The sequence below is a fragment of the Salvia splendens genome, chromosome 2 (genome assembly GCF_004379255.2).
Source record: "Salvia splendens isolate huo1 chromosome 2, SspV2, whole genome shotgun sequence".
In the NCBI taxonomy this organism is placed as follows: Eukaryota; Viridiplantae; Streptophyta; class Magnoliopsida; order Lamiales; family Lamiaceae; genus Salvia; species Salvia splendens.
This window is the reverse complement of record NC_056033.1, coordinates 42,684,602-42,706,219: the sequence shown is the minus strand read 5'-3', so window position 1 is coordinate 42,706,219 and position 21,618 is coordinate 42,684,602. Positions and strand designations below refer to the sequence as shown.

The 21,618-nt window shown below is 36.2% G+C and overlaps 2 protein-coding genes across 2 annotated transcripts; both read left to right on the top strand.

The window, feature by feature from the left end:
• The first annotated feature begins 6,355 nt into the window (after positions 1 to 6,355).
• On the top strand, positions 6,356 to 10,813 carry LOC121792990 (uncharacterized calcium-binding protein At1g02270-like). Its single transcript, XM_042191158.1, has 10 exons — positions 6,356 to 6,812; positions 8,148 to 8,252; positions 8,343 to 8,448; positions 8,910 to 9,130; positions 9,214 to 9,290; positions 9,370 to 9,478; positions 9,572 to 9,697; positions 9,789 to 9,899; positions 9,996 to 10,103; positions 10,238 to 10,813. Exons 1-10 carry the CDS (start codon positions 6,666 to 6,668, stop codon positions 10,460 to 10,462), a joined length of 1,335 nt encoding a protein of 444 aa, XP_042047092.1. The 5' UTR covers positions 6,356 to 6,665; the 3' UTR covers positions 10,463 to 10,813.
• A 7,248-nt stretch (positions 10,814 to 18,061) lies between these two features.
• LOC121792989 (protein NTM1-like 9) lies at positions 18,062 to 21,494 on the top strand. The gene is made up of 6 exons (XM_042191157.1): positions 18,062 to 18,437; positions 18,906 to 19,186; positions 19,552 to 19,869; positions 20,004 to 20,336; positions 20,459 to 20,917; positions 21,008 to 21,494. The coding sequence occupies exons 1-6, from the start codon at positions 18,272 to 18,274 to the stop codon at positions 21,269 to 21,271; spliced, it is 1,821 nt and encodes a 606-aa protein (XP_042047091.1). The 5' UTR covers positions 18,062 to 18,271; the 3' UTR covers positions 21,272 to 21,494.
• The last annotated feature ends 124 nt before the right edge of the window (positions 21,495 to 21,618 follow it).

The following is a 21,618-nucleotide window of genomic DNA, read 5'->3' as shown; positions in this document are numbered from 1 at the left end:
ACTATTTATTTATTTGGTATGTTTTTCATATATTCAAATAAGGGAATATACACATAGCATTTTGTTCGGCAGGTTAGTGTTTTTGATTTTATGCATATAACTTTTACACAGACTTTTGTGTTGTTGCTTTGTTGGTATCTTTTTCTTTTGATGTGTAACTTGTATTTTTAGTTCGTCAATATGACTTGAGCGACTGTGCTTTTTTGCATCGAAAAAACGACAAACATTAGAATCTCACATGCAAAAACTATGGTGAACATACTAAATGTATAATATAGGTCATAGGAGTACTGGAGTAGTAACTATATGAAAATGTATAGTACATACTATATACGTGTGAACATCTTTTATCTTTAGTCCAGTATTTATTTTTATTCTAAGAGCATCCACAGCGGAGAGCATACCACCGTCCGTCCGTCCATGCTAGCGGCACGGCACCGCTGTCCGCCGCTGCGCTCTTGCCGCTGGCACGGCGCTGCTCTTAGCTAAGAGCACGTCCGTGCCAGCGAGCAGGGGGACGTGACTCATTTCTATTGGCCGTTGACATTATTTTTTTTTAAATTAAAAATAATACCAAAAATATAAAATATATATATTTTTGGATTCCCAAAAATATACAGATTTTATTACCATTTTTTAAAATTTTTTTAAAAAAATTTAATCCCAAAATCATCTATAAATACACACATTCATCATCCATTTGGGCGAAATTCGGCCACGAGTAGTGGATTTTTTAATTTTATGAATTTAATTATGTAATTTTTAATTTTTAAGATTTTAATGAAGAAAATTTTAATTTTTAGGATTTTAATTATGTAATTTTTAATTTTTTTGTAATTTATAGTATTATTCCAGTTATTTTTAATGCATTTTAATATTGTGGAAATGTTTTTATTTAAATTGATTAATAGAATTGTGGAACCCTTGAGCATGTCCTTGCGGAAGAGCACAGATGTGGGTGTTGTGCTCTTGCCTAAGAGTAGATAGTAAAAGTGGGTCCGTGCCCACATCCGTGCTCGTTGGCAAGAGCACGGATGTGGGTGCTCTAATACTTGAAAAAAATTACCGAAGTTTTCAATTTTACAAATTACTCAAAATTAAACTCAGTTTATTATTTTTCTATAATTTTAAATAAATAATTAATGAAATAAATTAAAATTTTATATAATTTATTTTATTTAATATTGTCAATAAAAAATTTTCCGGGTATTAAAATCAAACTAAATAGTACTGTATACCAACGAACAACTCACGTGAACGATGGTCACATAAATTAAGTGACAGAAAACTGCACACGTGGATTTTAAAGAGACAATTTACAAAGACCACACAAGTGTACTCTAATTATTGACATTTTAACACATAATTAACTAATTTATGTCCTTCAATGGCCTCAAACCAACCAAATCCTGTATTTGACCATTCAATCTATATAAAGCTACTTTTGAAAACTCAAATGGCCAAAATTTCCTTGGTCATTCCTCAACACAATTTATCATACTCATATAATTACAATTATGAGAGTAAATATAATTTTCAACAATCAAAGATGTTCATATTCTAAAAAAAAGTAGAGCATACTTTCCACGGAGACAAAGTGATTAAATTTTACGCCCATTTTTTAGATATCTGATAATCGCGTTGGCAGTCGATAAATCGAGTGTAATTTAAACTCAAATTTGAATAATGACATGGAAAAGGGGGCTAAGAAAATTAAACTAGCTTCTAATATCAACGTCATTCTTTTTGTTTGGGTATTAATTTCACTCTATGTCAATATCAAAATATGTACTAGTATATTTAATTAATTATTGTTATTATAACAATAATAAGTTTTATCCACTATTTTTAGTAACCTCTTATTGCTATGATGCTTATCCTCGCAATATTTAATGATAAGTACATTTGAGGATGATACTTATTGAACAAGGCAAAACCATATGCTAAGAAAATTAATGGGCACCACATATTAAAGTGGTGACTTAAATTGTAAATTGTAAAAATAGGACCTAGTTTAGTGCTTTTGGTTTGTTGTTTACAAGAGGCTTCAATTTGATATTACTATCTTCTAATTCACTCATCATTTTGTTCATATTGGAATTCATTTTTGTTCAAAGAATATGTCTATAAGAACTTATGACTCGGACATTTGTTTTTACTTTTTAGATTTGATCTTTTCTGTTTTCGGTAACAATTTAATATTGGATTCGAATTTTTTTTTATTAAAGCGGGAATTTCAAAAGTTTGTCCCAATGATATTTTAATCAAGAATCATCGAATTCGTACTCGCAACGTGTCAATCTATGATATTATTTGTGCTTTATTTAATTGTGAAAAGAACAAACATAATCATTACCTTAGGACCATTAAACCCCTATAATACCTAAACTAATATGCGTAGCACAGTTGGCAACGGAGAAGCAGATCTTGCTGCAACCATTAATTCATATCATGGTGTTGTACACAGTGTGGCAAAAAAGGACAAATAAAATGTTGTGTGATTGATCAATGCATGAGTGATTGGGCTTAATCGAGCTCAAGAGCTGAAGAAGAGATGAAGAAGCTGTCGAGCTACAACGACCGTTAGATGGAGATTAGTTAGATTGTTCGAATCTTGACTGTCCATTCTTACTAGCAGTTAGGTGTTCATTTGTGTTAGATAAAAGGCTGTTAATGAGTTAGTTTGTGTATCTTCTCCAAAAATACAAAGCTCGTTTCCTTTGTTGAATTCAATAAGATTTCTTCATTTTTCTCTCGATCAAAAGAGTGTTCTTCAATTTCTCAATTTTCATATTCAATTCATAACTTAAAAGATTCAGTTGTTATCAATACAGGCTATATAAACATACATACTGAAAAAGAGAGATTAAATCACAAATGAAGAGTTATGTGTGACATGATCAAGTTTTACCATAAGGTCCATGGTCATGGAATTTGAAGTTGACTAGAAAGGGGTTTGATCTTCAAACTAGGTTAGAAGTTAGAACTTCGAAAAACTATCTGAAGTATAATAAGTGAACGGTAATCAGATTTAACGGTTTTATTAATCGAGTAATCAACGATTCAATCTACAAAGAATCATAACCGACCTGACAAATAAGTTTACAATTTCAATTTTGAATTGGTGACCGTTGGCACGATTCTGGTTCCAAAACATTATTTTTGGGGCTTATTTTAGCTAGTTTCTTCTCGTTCTTGCAAAGACTTTTTCACGATTTAAAATTATTTTGTCTTAGGCCAAACTGACAATTAAAATTACAATGACCAATTTGATATTCAGTTGATTCAATGATTTTAATTTAACCATGCATTTGATCAAAACCAAATTTATGTACACGTGGATATATATAAATTCTAAAAAAATTAAAAGATGCATCGGCCAATGATGTAAGGCAGATAAAATTATTACTTTTCAATATATCAAAAGTGAAAAGACTCCAATCTTGGGGCCCTTTAGAATTTAGAGTTGCGTCGGTGGAGTTGTGGAGCCCTCTTATCATCATTTTTTTTATCAACTTTCCCAAATTTTTTTTGTTCTTCAATTTCTTTATAATGATGCTAAGTTCAATTCTGAGCACATATTCCATGCTTGAGAATAATTATACTATGAATTTTCATTTTCATAGATCCATAACTTAAAAGTATAGTGTATGATATGAATTAATATATTAGTACTACTATTTTGGACTTAATCAAATGTCAAAACTTAGAAGTATAATTTTTGCTAGTAGTTTAAATGGTATGAATTTTAGGATAAACATTATCCAAAAAATTTGTTGTGACCAAGTTTATAGAGTTATTGATTAGTATGATTGTATTACGTGGACTATCGTGATAATAGCTAGGATAATGAATTTAATGAGATGATAACATCTCATTAAATTTTTTGACATTCATTGATTTGGTATAGTAACTCTGCCTTATTCCATTGAGGTTAGCGATGTTCGGATCGTCGTATTGCCGACAAACTTTTCGAACTTACCTGATGTGATTATACGAGTAATATTTTCTGAATTTAAAAATAACAAAAAAGTTGAAGCTTAAACAATGAGACGTGATTATAGATTCAAGTTGCAAAACCTCATAACTTTTCATTTAATGGCTAAACTTATCCTTATCCAAGACAAGTCGTGTGACAAAAATGAAATAGTACTTACAATTATTATAGGAAACACACTATTTTGGTGGTGTTCAGTTGACAAGATAAAATAATACCAAGATATAATCTAGGATTGAGTTGTGGAATTATTTTAGTCATAGGGAGTTACTTATGACTAATTATCACATGATTATTCATTTAGGATTGAGTTGTGAGAATGAATCTCATGAACTAAACACACTACAAATTTAATCATGGATACAATCTTGCAAACCGAACACTCATTTGATGTCTACGTGTATTAGATATTAAGGCCAAAATTAATTGATGCCAACACTTTTATCATAATTTAGCAATACACTTTTGCTAAGGTTATTTTGAAAATAGTACTCCAGGTTAAAGTTAATTGTTTTAATAATTACAAAAAAAATTAGATTATTTTTCAATTATAACAATACTCTGATAGTTCAAATAACAACACCTCGACAATCTTGCAGTGACAGCTCACCCAAATAATTCTGCCAAACTTTGTCTAAAAAGTTAAATTATACATATATTCTATATACATTTATTACATATGTATATAGAAAAAGTAATATTCGACCAAATACAACATCCTTTCTTCATCTCAGTCGAAAAATTAAAAAGTTCAATTATTGTGCACTTAATTTCCATTTTTTCGATTTTAATGGTAACATATCGTAATGTATTATAAGGGGAAAGAGATTATTTTATTTGGATGTAGCAAAATATAAATATATTATACTCCGTACTATTCATTTAAAGTAGAGAGAGTATAAAATAAACTATCATCAAATAAAATAATTGTTTATGATTTTATCAGATGCCATGTGGCCTAAATCAGCTATATTGAATGTAAAAAATATCTGCAATTATTTCGATATGTATTTAGACAATTTTTTATTGATATACGCTATAAATGTCGATTTTATATTCGTCTTAATATGACAATTTTGAATTGATAAATGGAAAAAGAGTGAAGATTCTAAGGCCATCCACAACGCGTCTCGCGCCGGGCTCGCGTCTCGTCTCGGAGAGACGAGACCCCCGCGAGACGCATTGCAGCGCCCATCTCGTCTCCAGCTCGCGACCGTCTCGTCACGTAGCTCGTCTCGGAGAGACACGAGACGAGCTGTCTCGCCACGCGCCAGGGACACGTGGCACGTCCCCATGCGTGCGTGACGCCCACTCGCTGGCCCGCGAGTGGGCGTCGTCACTGATGACGCAATAATTTATTTTTTTTTAAAAAAAATCGATTTTTAATAATTTTTTTTTTCAAACGGTAATATTACCGTTAAATATTTATTTTCATTTTTTAAATTTTTAATTTTTTTACTCTATAAATAATTCTATTCCATACTCATTTCACACACAAACACACATCTATTCCTCTCAAATCCTCTCTATCACTCCAATTTCCATCTTCAATCAACTCAAACAAATGGATCCTTTTGAGCAAATGCGCCAATTAATGGAACAATCACTCGAAGAAGATCGACGACGAGAGGCGGAGGAAGCCGCACCACCCCCACGACGCTCCCGGAAGTACATCAATCGGAACCGGGAGGAAGCCGCCGCACGGTTAGTACGCGACTACTTCTGCGATAACCCGATTTGGGGAGATACCTATTTCCGTTTTTTTTAATGTTAAGTTGTAATATTGTTTTAATTTTAATAAAGTGTGTTTGTTTAAATTGAATTGGGTTTTAAAAAAAAATTATAAATTAAATTGAATGAATAGTAATTAAGAGACGGTATAGAGACGGTTAAGAGACGGAGCGTTGCAGGTTCCGTCTCTTAGTTAAGAGATGGAGGAAAAAAGGATAGTGGGGCCCTCAAATAGTGCTCAAATAGTAGTTAAGAGACGGTTTAAGAGACGGTATAGAGACAGCGTTGTGGATGGCCTAAATGAGTGGAAGCGTCGTGTGTGTCGCATGAAAAATTGAAATGGTAAATGGTGGCGCACTCTCCACAATAATTTATTTAAATATTTATCTTAAATAAAGTTATATTCCTTATCAATATATTTACAACTTGACTAAAATAACACCCACTTAAAATTATAAAAATACTAGTAAAAACCAAAATATAAATTATTACAAGTTACAACAACGATTCTCTTCCTTCTCTCTCCACAAATATGTATTTAATATTTATCATATTTCTAATAACCGTCACGACCCAAAAAATTCTTAATAGTACTCTGTTTATTTACAACTCGATTAACACTTCAAAATTGAAAACATAAAATACAAACAAAAATACTCTCCTCTCTCTCTCTCGCGTATATATATGCATCACAGCCACTTTCTGATTATCAATTTATCATCATTCGTTGAGTTAATCGTCACAATATATACAAATCTTCCAAGATCACAAAAAAAATCCTTCTATTGTTCTCGAAAAAAGAGGAAGGGAATTTTCAGCATATTTTTCCAGATTCTTGAAATTCCCTTTTGCAGTTTTCGGTTAATCATTCGCCAATCATTTACACAGAAAATCATTAATTGTGAAAATCGCACGCTGTTTTGAGCTGTTTGAGTAAATGGGGAGTAAGAACAGAGCATTAAACATGGGGATATTGTCAAGAATCGGCAGCTACGCCATAGCTTCTTCGACTACGGACCCCTCTTGTATTTCTTGCACGACTTTCAACATCCTCGCGCCCATCTACAAAAGGCTCAATCACGAGGTGAGAATTCGAGGAAAGGGCTCGATTTTCGTTGCCAATTGGTGTGGATTTTGGTGAAAAGATGCATTCTTGATTATGTTTTGTTTGGAAAAGAGCAAGTGCTCTAGCTTTACTATGGTTGTTGCTTGATTTTGAGAAAAAGGGCTTGATTTTTGTTGATAAATTTTGTTGATTTTTTGGAAAAAAGTTGGTTTCTTGATCGTGTTTTGCTCGAAAAAGAGCTGATGCCTTACTAAGGTTGTAGTTTTTTGCACTGATAGACGTATTGTTGTATGTTTTGAGAAAAGGGGTCGATCTTCGTTGCCATTTGATGTGGATTTTGGTGAAAAGATGCATTCTTGATTATGTTTTGTTTGGAAAAGAGCTGTTGCTTTAGCTTTAATGTGGTTGTTGCTTGATTTTGAGAAAAAGGGCTTGGTTTTTGTTGCTAAATTTTGTAGATTATAGAAAAAAAGTTGTTTTCTGGGTCATGTTTTACTCGAAAAAGAGCTGTTGCTTTGCTAAGATTGTAGTAGTTTTTTTGCATTGATAGATGTATTGATGTATGTTTTGAAAAAAGGGTTTGATTTTCGTTGCATTTTGATGTGGATTATGGTGAAAAGATGCATTCTTGATTGTATTTTGTTCAGAGAAGAGCTATTGATTTACTGCAGTTGTTGTCTTTTTGCGTTTTGAGAAAAGGGCTTGATTTTTTTTGCCAAGTTATGTATATTGATTTACTCGTAAAAGAGTTGCTGCTTTTCTAAGATTGTAGTTTTTTGCATTGATATATATATATATATATATATATAGAGGGAGATGATCAAAATAAGTATGTGTTTAAATCCAGAAATGCAGACCAAATCTTGGCCCTAGGATTATATGATCTAATGGTCAATAATTAACCAAAAACACGGAAGGTCATAATTAAGCAATTTTAGGTCATATTATAATATTTGGGTTTAATATCATGCTAAGATCGTTTTAGGTCATGCTTTGTTAGCATGACCTAAAAATTACCTAATTATGACCTAAAAGTGACCTAATTATGATATTGTTCTGTGTTTCTGTATTTAAATCTAGTTTTGCATAGATCAAAACCCTATATATATATATATATATATATATATATATATATATATATTACTGTATGTGTTGAGAATAGGGTTCGATTTTCGTTGCCATTTGATGTAGATTTTGGTAAAACGATGCATTCTTGATCATATTTTGCTCGAAAAAAGAGTCGTTGCTTTACTAAGGATGTTGTTTTTAACAGCAATTGCTGTGTTGATGTGTGATTTTGGTTGGTAAAAGCATTGTTTTGTTTAATGTGTTGTTTGAAATGTGGATTTGCAGGATCCAAGCTTCAGAGAAAGTGATGTTAAAGATTATTGGATGGATAGAAATCAGAGGATCTTGAATTGGTTATTGTGTGAGAGATCTTCCATAATCTGTCTTCAGGTATTGTATTTTCGTGTTTCATTCGATCACAGCACGTATTTTTCTTCGATTCCGTGTTTAAAACTGCCAATTTGATCATTTCCGTTGCAGGAATTCTGGGTTGGGAATGAGGAGTTGGTGAGCATCTACGACAAGAGGCTTGGTGATGCCGGTTACCTCAATTTCAAGCTTGCTCGGACGAATAATCGCGGAGATGGTACGATTTTATACCCCTTTTCGTGGTCAGAATCGTATATGTAGCCTCTGCAGTTGTGGACTTGTTTGATCAAAGTAGAACTATGGTGGACTTCTTGGATATCCCTTTCTTGTTCTATCTAGATATGTCGAATTTGGCATCGCGATTTTGCGATCAATGTGTGGCTAATGCATCTGTTTTTGCAGATGTGTTTGGGATTTTGGTAGGGATAGAACAGGAACAAGATGTGTATCACAAGGTAGTGGTTGTCGTTGGAACGCCTTCTGTATTCACATCTTGCTAGAAGAATCGTATAGAAACCAATTTAAAAGTTCGTGTGATTCATCGCGTATGAATGGTGTTTCAGTCTTTCTTGATTCGGATTCAATAAGGATTCTTCTCTAAGTGTTTTTGAGTTATGAAAGGCGCAGATTTTTATGTCGGATTCCTATACGAAGTTAACCCTTTTCCGAATTTTGCAGGTCTGCTGACGGCCGTGCATAAGGACTATTTTAGGGTCATCAACCACCGGGAGCTGCTATTCAATGATTTTGGCGACCGTGTTGCTCAGTTATTGCACGTTGAGCTGAACGCGCCCTTTTCACAAACTCTGAACGGTCACATTCGTCAAGAACTTCTCATAGTGAACACACACTTACTGTTTCCACATAATTCGAGCCTGTGCTTGGAGCGACTGCGTCAGGTACGCTCCGTTCTTCACCACTCATGTCTTTTTCTTCGGATCAATTTCATTTTCGAGTAATGCAATACGATTTTGTGATGTAGGTATACAAAATATTGCAATATGTGGAATCATATCTAAAGGAAAACAAACTTAAGCCCTTGCCTATCTTACTATGCGGGTATGTATTCCTCTTGCGCTTTCGTTTTTCCCATCTTAACACGAGACGAAACTCAAGCTCGTTTATTTGGGTGTAACAGCGACTGGAATGGGAGTAAGAGGGGGCATATTTATAAATTTCTCCGATCTCAGGGATTCGTATCATCATATGATACTGCTCATCAGTACACTGACGCAGACGCGCACAGGGTACCTTTTTTCTCGAATCTACAATCGTTTCTTGTGTATTTGAATTTTGTCGTTTCGAAAAATTCTCACCTCTGGTGTCGCACGTTCGTGCAGTGGGTGAGCCACCGCAACCATCGTGGCAATATCTGTGGTGTTGATTTTATATGGCTTCTCAACCCCAATCGATATCGGAAATTGCTAAACGCTAGCTGGAGCGAGGCGTTGTTGGGGATGTTCAAGGTTTGATACCTAATTTTTTAAGTGCTCATGCTCATATAGTCATATTTGTATCGTGTAAAGATGCTTGACGTTTCGATATCTCTCGTTGCAGTATCAACTTAGGCGAGCTTCGCTGACGGAAGAAGATGCGTTCGCGTTTCTGAAGGCTGATAATGACGGTGATTTCATCTCGTACGCGGGCTTCTGTGAAGCGCTACGACAGGTTGATATTTCTTTCGTTCTGATGTGTTACTCTCTGTGTTTTGTTTTTCATGGAAGACTAATGGCGCGATATTGGGGTGTCGTTGGCTGTTTGCAGCTCAATCTGATTGGCCATTGTAATGGATTGAGCAACGAGGAGATACAAGGACTATGGGTGCAGACGGACATGGACGGGAACGGTGTCGTTGACTACAAAGAATTTAAGGTATTGCCCGTTGATCGGATTGAGTATTTGAAGGATCGCGCGATTTAAAGAGTTTATAATCGTTCGATTCATCAAAATACATGCTAGATTAGCCTATATTAGACGTCCCCTTATCGTATTCTTCTCCTCTTCAGCTACGGATATGGAACGCGTCGTGGTTCGAACAAGGAGCCAAGGCGAACGACGAGGATGCCGCCGATGCGGAGGAGGCAATCGGATTCAGCATCAAGAACGCGGTCCTTTTCCCCACAGAGGTGGAGAAAGGGACGTGGCCGGAAGATTACTCTCTCTCGGACCATGCTCGGCTCACCGTGGTGTTTTCGCCGGTAAGAATGTCGTGTCCCCGAATGATCACTTGACGACACTCGTTGCTCGTAACGGACCTGACTAGAAATCTCCGAGGCCTAGAGTTGTCGGAACGAACTATATCATTATGTCGGAATAATCTCAGTGAATCGAACCAGAAAGGGTACTGATGAGGTCTGGTGCATAGCCCGACTTCAGATCTGGCGCCGGCTGCGTATGCAACCCCGAGACGCGCTCGTCCCGAGGTTCGGGAAAACCTTAGAAGATTACTACATTATGGATGAATGTTGTGAAAGGGACACACAACTCTCTCATTTTGTAGTGTTAGTGAGATTGCAACCATTTTTTTGTGATGTAATACTCTTATTCTTACTATATAAATGTATGCCATATATTTTACACTATCTTGAATTCTTGTATAGGTACTTTTACAAACAAATAGTATCATTGAAAATAATAGAAATACTTTTTTAAAGTGATGAAGATAATTGCAACTTTTGAGATATTAGCAATTATGCTTCTTGCAAAAAGTGTAAAGGATTAGTTAGTTACACATGAAAAGAGCATTAGCTTTAAAGTTGAATTATAGGATATAGATATGTCTCAGTTGTTTTGCTATTTAAAAAATTAAAATAAATTTGGCTACACTGGTGGTGGAAATTAAGTGGGCATCCTTATCCCAAAGAAAGAAGAAGACAAAATATTATTTCCCTGTTAATATTAGTTAGATTGACATGTCGTTAAATGTGATTATTTCACTCACTGAATTTATTGCAAAATTGACGTAGTAACTGTATTCGGTCTATGGAGAGTTGACGTGGCACGTCAATATTCCGCATTTGATGCCTATGAACACCGCCAACGATGATATTTGTCCACGTCAACTCTTTCTTCCATGACCGATTTTTTTTAAATGATAGAACAAGTATAAATACTATATACTCTACTATTCAATAATCAACACAATGTATATTCCAACATATACTCCTATGTAATAGCAAATCGAAGCCCGCAGGGGGCGTAGCACAGTTGGCAACGGAGGGGCAGATCTTGCTATAATGAGCCTGAGTTCGAATCGCACTGCTGTTGTGTAGTTGCTTCCATTTCGTGTAGTTGCTTCCATCTCTCAGGCACAAGTGTGAGGCCTTGAGAGATGGACTTCTGGCAGTCAGTGGGTTAAGACCTCTCCTTAACGGGCTACTGCGTACTCTGGTTGAACCCCCTTGTATGATGTCGGGATTGAACCCCCTCATATGATGTCGGGCTGAATTATAAGGGCCGCTAAGGTTACGAAATCGCTTTTTTTGCTGGAATGTAATGTAATAGAAAATCAAAAGGTCAAAGCGCAAAAGCAAAAGCTGTGTAAGACGCTTTAATTGATCTCTCCACCGCCCAAAATCTTTTTACAAAGTGCATTGTGATTGATTTTCTACTCTAATTTTGACCAATCTATGCAAATGGACCGAATCTAGGCATATTCCTTTTCCATTTTGCTTTTTTGATGTATATTTCTTGACATGTACTATCAATGAAGTCTAATTTAACTTTAGGGACCACAAGTATAATGCATTGGGGTACATCATGTAGTATAGTGAGTGATTCTTTGTTGCATGCAGGGGCGTAGCGTATTTGGCAACGGGGGCAAATCTTGCTGCAATGAACATGGGTTTAAATCCCACTGCTGTCGTGTAGTTGCTTCCATCTCTCAGGCACAAGTGTGAGGCCTTGGGAGATAGGCTTCTGGCAGCCAATGGGTTAAGGCCTCCCCCTTAACGGGCTACTGCGTACCATGATTGAACCCCCTCACAAGATGTCGGGCCGGAGTGTGGGGGCCGCTAAGGCGACAGAATCGCCTTTTTTGCTGCAGTGAGTGATTCTTTGTGAGAATATGTACGTATGAGATCGCATATTCGATGAAATGTTAACAAATCTAATAGTAGATGGTATGTATATCAGCGATATATATCGAATGAGATGTTACAAATCTAATATTAGATTATATTTATATCAATAAGGTTATTTTATTTTTTCTATATCCATCTTATAAGCATTCTAACCTTAAGCATATTTAGATTGGAGCACTTCTATATATTCGTAACTCTTGTGAAGTTTTATATAGAGCTTGTGAGTGAGAACGTAACGAGCTTAATACTTGTTGGGTCGTGATACCGCCGATCTCACACGCGCACGAACGAAAGAATAAAGCACACAACGATGTAACGTGGTTCGGTGATAAACCACCTACGTCCACGGAGAAGATGACCGGAATCTTATTGATGAACAACTCTCAAATACAATGAACTCACACTCACAATTCAATCACTCCAAACTAATCGCAAGCTAGAGCAATAATCTCCTAATTGTGTATGTGTATTGTGTATTCTTTCTTCTATTCTTTTCAACTGGAAACTATCGAGCTATATATGCGAAGAACAAGAAATAACCCATCAACTGATTTCACACAAAACAGTTATAACCGCTGATTCCCAACGGCTAGTTTCAGCTCACCAAACCGAGCTCCTTTCTTGATCTCTTCCTCGAGCTCCAACGGCTCTATCACTTAATCAAATCAGCAGCTTGACGTGAATGAGTTGCTCAAGAATGATAGTTTCCTTGTGCAAGAATGATAGTTTCCTTGCGCAAGAATGATAGTCCGCCAGTGTAAGAATGATAACTTGCGGCAGCAAGAATGATAACTTGCGGCTGCAAGAATGATACTTTGCTTATGCAAGAATGATACTTTGCATGATTTGCATGGACACACATCCACAATACTCTCTTTAGCGAGAGGCGCTTATGTAATTTATCTCCTTGGATATGTAATGTTTTAATTAAAAGTACTATATAATTTAATAAAAATGACAATATATAATATCTTTATTCATTCAATCAAAAATCATATTAAAATTATAAAACCACTTAAAATTGGTAATGTTTAGAATGAAATCCTTCATGATTATATTGATACATGACTAAAATTATGAAAGAACTATCATCATAAAAAATGTAAAAAATTCATAAATCGAACACACGCATATTTATTTATGAAGGAAAAAGTAAAGGAAAAAGTAAAGTAAAAAAATAGTGACAACACCAAACTGGGCGTCACCGTCTTTCCTAATCAATCTTTTGAGATTAAGCACTAAAATATTTAATAGTTGCATGAATTCGATTAAATAAAAAAGGTTAACTAAAATATGTTGGCCTTTTTTGCTTTGGGCAAAAAGACATTGACTTTCAGAGCATCCGCAGCGGTGGCGGTTGGCGCCACCGCCGTCCGTGCCAGCGGCAAGGCGAAGGACCGCCACCGCTGCAACCGCGCCGCTGGCACGTCCGTGCCAGCGGACGCACACGTGGCGGTCTCCCATTCGCCAACGGCATAGCCGTTGGTTTCAAACATTTTTTTATTTTTTTTTTAAAAAAATCGGATTTTTATTAAAAAATCGATAAAAAATAAAAAAAAAAATTTCACTTCCCCAAAAAATTATATCCGTTTATAACCGTTTTTCCCCACTTTTTAATCTTTTTTTTATTTTTTTTACCCCAAAAATACACACTTTCATCTATAAATACCCCCAATTTCACTCCAAAAAATTCACACTTTCACTACACAATTCTCATCATCAATCTCTCATATCCATTTTCATCTTCCTCTCACACCCTACAACACCACTATGTCCGGTAACGACGACAACCCAAGCGGCTCTCACGGTTGGAACCCCGAATGGTTCGGTTCGCAACCGTTTCATAGTCCGGAAACGGAATATTCGGCCCCTCCTCTCACCCAAGATTCGGGCGTTCCGAGTGGCTACCGGCCATACCCAATCGACGATCAAGGTGCCTCCGATGGGCGCTACGGGTGGACACCGGAGCCTAGGCCTCGCGCCCCTTCCCAAATGCCGAATCCTCCATCTCGCGCCGGTGTCCGCACACCGTACTCACCGGCGGAGATGGAAAGATTGTTCAAGGCGTACTTGGAAATCTCCGAAGATGCGGTGGTTGGAACGAACCAATCCGGCGATCACTTTTGGTGGCGCGTCTCTAGCCGGTACAATGCACACCGGCCGCCGGGAACGATCGAGCGCAACGAGAGTATGGTGCGCAACTGCATCGGCCGAGCCAACGAAGAAATTGGCAAGTTCAACGGCTATTTCATCCAGGAGTCCCGGAATGCCGGGAGCGGCCGAAGCGAGGTCGACATCATCACCGCCTCGCTGAGCACCTACCAATCCATGAACGGTAAGTCGTTCAAATATCTTAACGTTTGGCAGGAGACGCGGACGCACCCGAAGTATAAGGGAGGCATAACATCCTCCTCTAGCGGCTCCTCCAAACTCTCACGGTCGGCATCCCTATCCGACGCCGGCGAAGAAGTGGCTAGCCAACTCGCCGAATCTAACTTGGGTAGCCCCGATGCCCAACCAAGCGGTTCCCGACGCCGACCGCAAGGTAGGAAGAAGGCGGCGGCCGAACGACGTCGCGCCGCGACTCCATCTGCCCCTGCTCCCGAACCCGCACCCTATGTTCCACCTCCACCCCCGAACAACTCGTTGTGGGCCCTTTTGGCCCAACTCAATTTGGCCGATAGGTCAACTATGACCCCCACGCAACTTCAAACGCACGAGTCCATGATATTGGGTCTCCAAAAACAATTGGGGTTGGTGCCGCCGGATGCGTAGTCTTCCTCGGGTTATATTAGCCAATAATTATGTAATTTTTAATTTTTAGGAGTTTAATTATGTAATTTTTAATTTTTAGTATTTTAATTATGTAATTTTTAATTTTTAGGATTTTAATTATGTCTTTTTATTTTATTTGTAATTTGTTATTTTTATTGTGGTTTTTTTAATGAATTTTAGTATTATGAAAATGTTTTTGTGTAATTGAATTTTATATTAATTGTGCTCGTCCTTGCGGAAGAGCACAGTTGTGGGTGTTGTGCTCTTGCCAGAGAGCAGGCATGAATAGTACCGCCCGGGCCCACAACCGTGCCGCTGGCAAGAGCAGGGTTGTGGATGCTCTCACATTGTATGAATAAAATCTGTCGAGTAACATCCCTCATACTGGTCAGTGATTAATGGAGTATATTCCAAATTATTTTTGAAATAATCTATTTCGAATTCTAATTATTATAATTTGGGAATGGTTTTTGCAATATATAACGAGTGTAGCTTAGAAAACATTGATATCATATTACTCATTTTAGAAAACATTCGATTATCCATAAGGAGCTAAAAAATATATTTAAGTGAAAGACACTCATTTTCGACAAATAAGGTGATGGAGGTTGAAGCAAAATATTACTCATATATATGTTTTATTCGCAATAGAGATAAATAAAATTATTTACAACTACACAACGATATACTAGTATTTAACTAAATTGAATATGTTTGTAGATGTATTTTTAACTTTTTTGTCGATGTTTGGTTCAAATAATACTTTAATTTAGGGATGGAAAACACAAATTATACGGCACTTATTTATTTTCATGGGTTAAAAATTAAAGTAACGGTTACTGCGGCTAAAGTAGAAAAGGGTAAAAGAGAAAAGAATAAAAGAAATTAAAAATTAAGAGTTAGAAAAAGTTGTCACAGGATATAATCAGCGAATGATTGTTTTATTTGTAATGAAATTGAAATACCAACGCCACTCTCTCGGTCACACAAGAATAGTCCGTCTCACAAGAATATGTACCTTCTAATTTTAGAAAGTGTTTTCTTTCTAAAAGGTGGGATTCATTATTCACTAACAATATTTTAATTACTTTTCTCTTAACCTCTCTTTTAATTTATCAATTTTACTTCAAAATCCGTGCCGACTTCAAAGTGCATACTAGGGACGGAGAGAGTATGAAATTGTCATGGTCCCACATGAAACTTTATCGACACGTGGATACCCCTGATTGGTTGGATGACTATGTCACTCTTCAAAATCTAGCTTCCTCGTTACGACTCGGTGAATTTCCTAAAATACCCCTAAAAGTTTCTGAGAGTAGTTTATAAGAAATTTCATTTCAAAACATAAAAATAAGAATTGCCATGGACCATTTGTTAATGTATGGATTTATCAAAGCAAATATTTTCATAGAGAATATACATTTATTTGAAGAAATATGTGAATCTAATATTGGGTAAAATTAAATTCAATAACAAGCACAATGGGTATTTTAATTTTCAACTTAACACTATTACTTTTGGAATATTCGTTATGCTTTGTATTTTTATAAGAATAAATTATTGAATTATATGATTAATCAACAATACAAAAGTTTCTGGTACTTATATGTATTGTGAGAGTTTAATAGGACTATCATAAAAAAAAGAGGGAACATCTTTTTTGGTCCACGAACTTTGCCAAAGTATTATTTTAGGTCCGTGAACTTTGAAAATATCATTTGAGGTCCACCAACTATAGATTAATATCATTTGAAGTACTTTTTACTATTTCCAAGTTTTTTTGGATAAAAATACCCTCAATACCTTAAAGTGTATATATTTTTAATAAATTTATCATATACTCATATTTTTTTTATAAATATCTTTACAATATATTTTTGACAAATTTTCTAAATATAATTTGACCTTAAATATTATCACTTAATTTTATGACATGCAAGTAAAATCGCTTCTTTAATTTTTTATATTATTTTTTTAAAAAATTGAATAAAGAACTTTTCTTTAATAATAAAAAATTGAATAAAGATCTTTTATTGTATGTCACAAAATTAAATGATAATATTGAAGGTCAAATTATATTTAGAAAATTTGACAAAAATATATTGTAAAGATATTTATAAAAAATATGAGTATATGATAAATTTATTAAAAATATACACCCTTTAAAGTATTGAGGGTATTTTCATCCAAAAAAACTTGGAAATAGTAAAAAGTACTTCAAATGATATTAACTCATAGTTGGTGGACCTTAAATGATATTTTCAAAGTTCACGGACCTAAAATGATACTTTGATAAAGTTCGTGGACCAAAAAATATGTTCCCTTTGAAAAAAATAATACTCCTACCTAGTAATATATTATTATCAAAATATCTTGGTTACTTGGAAATCGACAGATGAAATTTATTTAAAATGGACATTGATGCATTTGAAGTTGATTATATGTTCGACTAAACAAAAAAGAGCATTATTTTTTTAAAATTCAAGATGTGGCATAAAAGAATATGGAGAGAATGTGTATGCAATCATGCATCTGTGACGTTATGTTGCATGTTTCATCATGTATAATAAAGTAGTACTCCCTTCGTTCCATGTTAATTGAAGCATATTTTTATTTTATGAAGTTTCAAGATAATTGAGTTATTTATATTTTTGGTAAAAACTTTTTCTTTTATTTTATTTATTATCTATTTATTATACTATTTTTAAATTCATGCTGAAAAGAAATGTCTCTATTAACAAGAAATGAAATGAGGTATCATATAAGATAGCTAGATCAAGCTCAGGAACATCCCATTCAGTTTAACTAAGAATTAGAACAAAGAAATTTGAACATACTATAATAATTAAAGTTTATAAATATCACAATGCAGATTGGTCTCTTTGGCAAGGCTAAAATGGGTATTTCGGTTGTAACACGGCATGTGCGCCGAATTTGGACGCGCTTCCATCTACTGCTCTTTCTCAGAAAATTCCACTATCTCTCTCTCTCTAACTGCACCTATTTCTTCGTCTTCTCTCTCTAAAAATATCTTCGGATCATCACTCCAACCCCACTGAATTTTCCCTGAATCTCACCCTCTCTAGCTAAGACAGCTTCTTCTCTTAATAAATTCACTTTACCTTTACCACAATTGTCTATTTTTACCCCTTTTTTGCGAAAAGCGAAAGTGTTTACTGCTCAATGGCTGTGCTTCCTGTGAAAGGGTTACCGGTGGGGTATAGATTCCGGCCGACGGACGAGGAGCTAATCGATCACTATCTGAGGCTTAAAATCAATCGGCGGGATAAGGAAGTCAGTGTTATTCGTGAAATTGATGTTTGCAAATGGGAGCCATGGGATTTACCTGGTGAGTTTATGCTATTTTTTTCGATTTTTACGGGTTTGGCCTTTTTTTTGCTGGTGTTGTTTGAAATGAGTGTTTTGAATGCGTGGATCATTGCTAATGTGCGTTGGTTTGTTAAAATTGGATTGTGTTGTGTTGGTTAAGATTATGTGGATCTGAGCTCGATTAGGGTTTGTCTAACGCGGTTAATTTGGGAAATTTATGATTTAAGCTTAACGAATGCAGTATCTTGCAGTCTATAGGATTTTGATGGAAAATGAAATTGTGTTAGCTGAGTAATCATCAGAGTTTTTGTTTATGGAAGATAATTTATGCGAATTTGATACGGTGTTGTGGTGATTATATTGGTGTACACACACTTATACTGATTGTCCTTTTTTTGTTATTATTTGTTGTTGCCTATCAATAGAGATTACAATTGGCTTTAAACTTGGAGATGATCATAATTTTTGTTTCTTCGATGTCTTGCAGATTTGTCTGTGGTGGAGTCTACTGACAATGAGTGGTTCTTCTTCTGCCCGAAGGATCGGAAATATCAAAATGGTCAGAGATTGAACCGGGCTACCGAGAAAGGCTACTGGAAGGCAACTGGTAAGGATAGGTATATAACTACCCGAAAGGGGGCAAAGATCGGGATGAAAAAGACTTTGGTTTTCTACCTGGGCCGTGCACCGGATGGAAAGAGGACCAACTGGGTGATTCACGAGTATCGTGCTACTGATAAGTCTCTGGATGGTTCGCACCCTGGTCAGGTAGGGATTTTGTTTCTATGCTTATAGTTATATGCTTTTCTCTATGAACGAGCAATATTTTCCATTGCCATGTTTAGTTTGTATAGTATCATCTTTTCTTGTTCTAGGTAAGTGAATATTGACTGATTTCATAAGTTGGCTGCTTTAGTTGTATAGTCATGCTATAAGGAATTTTAGAACATGTGAAGAAACCCCTTTCCTCATACCGTGATCTGCGTAGGGATATAATTGTATCACAACACTAATTGGATGAGTACGTATGTTGATTGTTGAAGATGTGGCGTTGGACAAGTAATATGACAGTATGCTTTGATTTCCTCATTTTTCTAGTAATTGCTGATGTGATTGATGACTTCTCTTGCTAGGGTGCCTATATATTATGCCGATTGTTCAGAAAGGCTGAGCTGAAACAAGACGGTGTCACTGAATCGACAAACGTCAATGGAGTTGAAGAAATAATTGCTTCTCCACCAGAAGTTCGATCTGCTGAATATGAACAATCAACACCAGGTAGTTTCAGTTTAGGCGGCTCGTCTGAACCACAACCTTCTAGTGCTGGAAGCCATCAGACTTCAAGTACTCCAAAAGCTGCAGCTGGCAGTGCTATACCTATTGATTGGCAGAGTTATAATGGCATTGCTGATGAGATGGAGAACAATGTATCCGACATGAAATCTATTCCTGTGAGTGAAATAATTATGTACTCAGCTTCCTGTTAATTCCCCAGTTCTACTGTTATAGATTTCTAGTATATTTAATTTTTCGTTTTTCCTCGAATTCCCTGTGATTCTACTAATCTTTGCTACTTCTGATTCAGCCTAACCCTGAGCTGGAGAAACTATTGGATGAGTTTTGCTACCCCGTGACGCTGACCACAGACGGGAAAATGTTTTCCCCATTTCATTCCCAGATGCAGTCGGAGCTTGGAAACCCATTCTTCTATAGCGACTTTAATGGTGATATGAGCCATAATCAACAAACTATCCCATTCCAGTATGGAACCGATGCTGCCGATGATATTGAAAAGTTCTTGAACTCTGTTTTAGTTGATTCCGAGGAGCAGAGTCCACTTAACATCTACAACGGTGACAGTATGGTAAAACCAAGTTACTCATGCAGTGAATCGGAGGGGGAGGTGTCTCAGAAACCGGTAAGGAAGTTTCTTTGTTGCTTTCCTTGTGTTAAAGAGTAATTATACTGCAGGCAATATCATCCTAGAGCTGGATTTGCTTTCTTGACGGAGCCTGATAGCATTTATTATCTCTCCTCTAGGTTGATCTGTTTATGCTTCCAGTTGAGTCTTTTGAGGACAATATGAAGCAAGAGTCACCGTTCCAGAGTGAAGTTTCTTCTGAAATGCTAGCTCAAGATAGCCACAATTCTTATGTTAGCAGTGGTTATGACCAAGGGAACTTGGGATATGCAACTAACCTCCATGGATTGCCAAATGATTCCACTACCGTCTCTTCTGGCAATCACGTCCAACACATGTCAAATGTTGAAAACAGTGCTCTCCATAGCCCTGCAGTGGAAGGCGCAAATTCTGGAACTGGCATTGTGATAAGGAAACGTTCAGTTCCTAATCAAAGCACCGTGCAGCACACTGCAGCACATGGAACTGCTCCAAGAAGAATTCGTCTGCAGATGAAGTTACAAGTTGGATCAGTTCAGTGTGGCCTTCCTAACGAGCCAACTAACTCTAAAATAAAGGAAGAAGTCGACAAAGCGCAGGTGAGAGGTTCCTCTGATCCTCAATTCCAATCAATACCTTTGTCCACTTTATGGTATTCTAATCTTAGTGTTGCCATGTTGGTACTGCAGGATGATGAGAAGGCTGTTACTCTCACACCTGATGAATCGAGGGATTCAACTTCTGTTGATGCAAATACAGATGGAAACTCAAACGATACAAGCACAAACCCAAATGCCAAAGCTGAAACACCAAATAGCAAGTCCGAAGACACAGTTTCACAGTGCTCCAGCTATACACTTTCAGCTTCGCCATCGAGATACATGCCTAAGGTACTCATGGCCATGAGTCTCATAGTCATGCTTCTTGCTGTGTTGGCGTATTCTACCATCTAAATGAAACTAACTACAACGTAATCAGCCCGTTTTTGTATAGGACTCGAGTGCTTATATAGTATTTATAGTTGAATAGGTTAACACCAGCGCCTGATATTTCGTCGTTTTAAAGCTGAATGTTATGCCTGGATGCTATGGTTGTGTACATTGCTTAACTTCATGGAAGAGCATTTCTGTACATTGTTTGTAACATATATCAAGAATCTGGGATTTTTTAGTCGTATATAGTATTTGTGTATTTATAGAGATTTACAGGATACAGTTGTGTTTGTGTTTTTTTGTGATTGCTAGGTGTTTATGCTGTCCTTGTAGATGTTTTCGTGGATGGTGGAGGCTTCTGATATACT

Excerpts from the sequence above, each read along its gene's own strand:
- LOC121792990 (XM_042191158.1), top strand. The coding sequence starts at position 6,666 with ATGGGGAGTAAGAACAGAGCATTAAACATGGGGATATTGTCAAGAATC. Across the intron at positions 9,479-9,571 it reads CTGACGCAGACGCGCACAGG|TGGGTGAGCCACCGCAACCA; the intron begins GTACCTTTTTTC and ends ACGTTCGTGCAG. Across the intron at positions 9,698-9,788 it reads CGTTGTTGGGGATGTTCAAG|TATCAACTTAGGCGAGCTTC; the intron begins GTTTGATACCTA and ends CTCTCGTTGCAG.
- LOC121792989 (XM_042191157.1), top strand. The coding sequence starts at position 18,272 with ATGGCTGTGCTTCCTGTGAAAGGGTTACCGGTGGGGTATAGATTCCGG. Across the intron at positions 18,438-18,905 it reads GGAGCCATGGGATTTACCTG|ATTTGTCTGTGGTGGAGTCT; the intron begins GTGAGTTTATGC and ends GATGTCTTGCAG. Across the intron at positions 20,337-20,458 it reads GGGAGGTGTCTCAGAAACCG|GTTGATCTGTTTATGCTTCC; the intron begins GTAAGGAAGTTT and ends TCTCTCCTCTAG.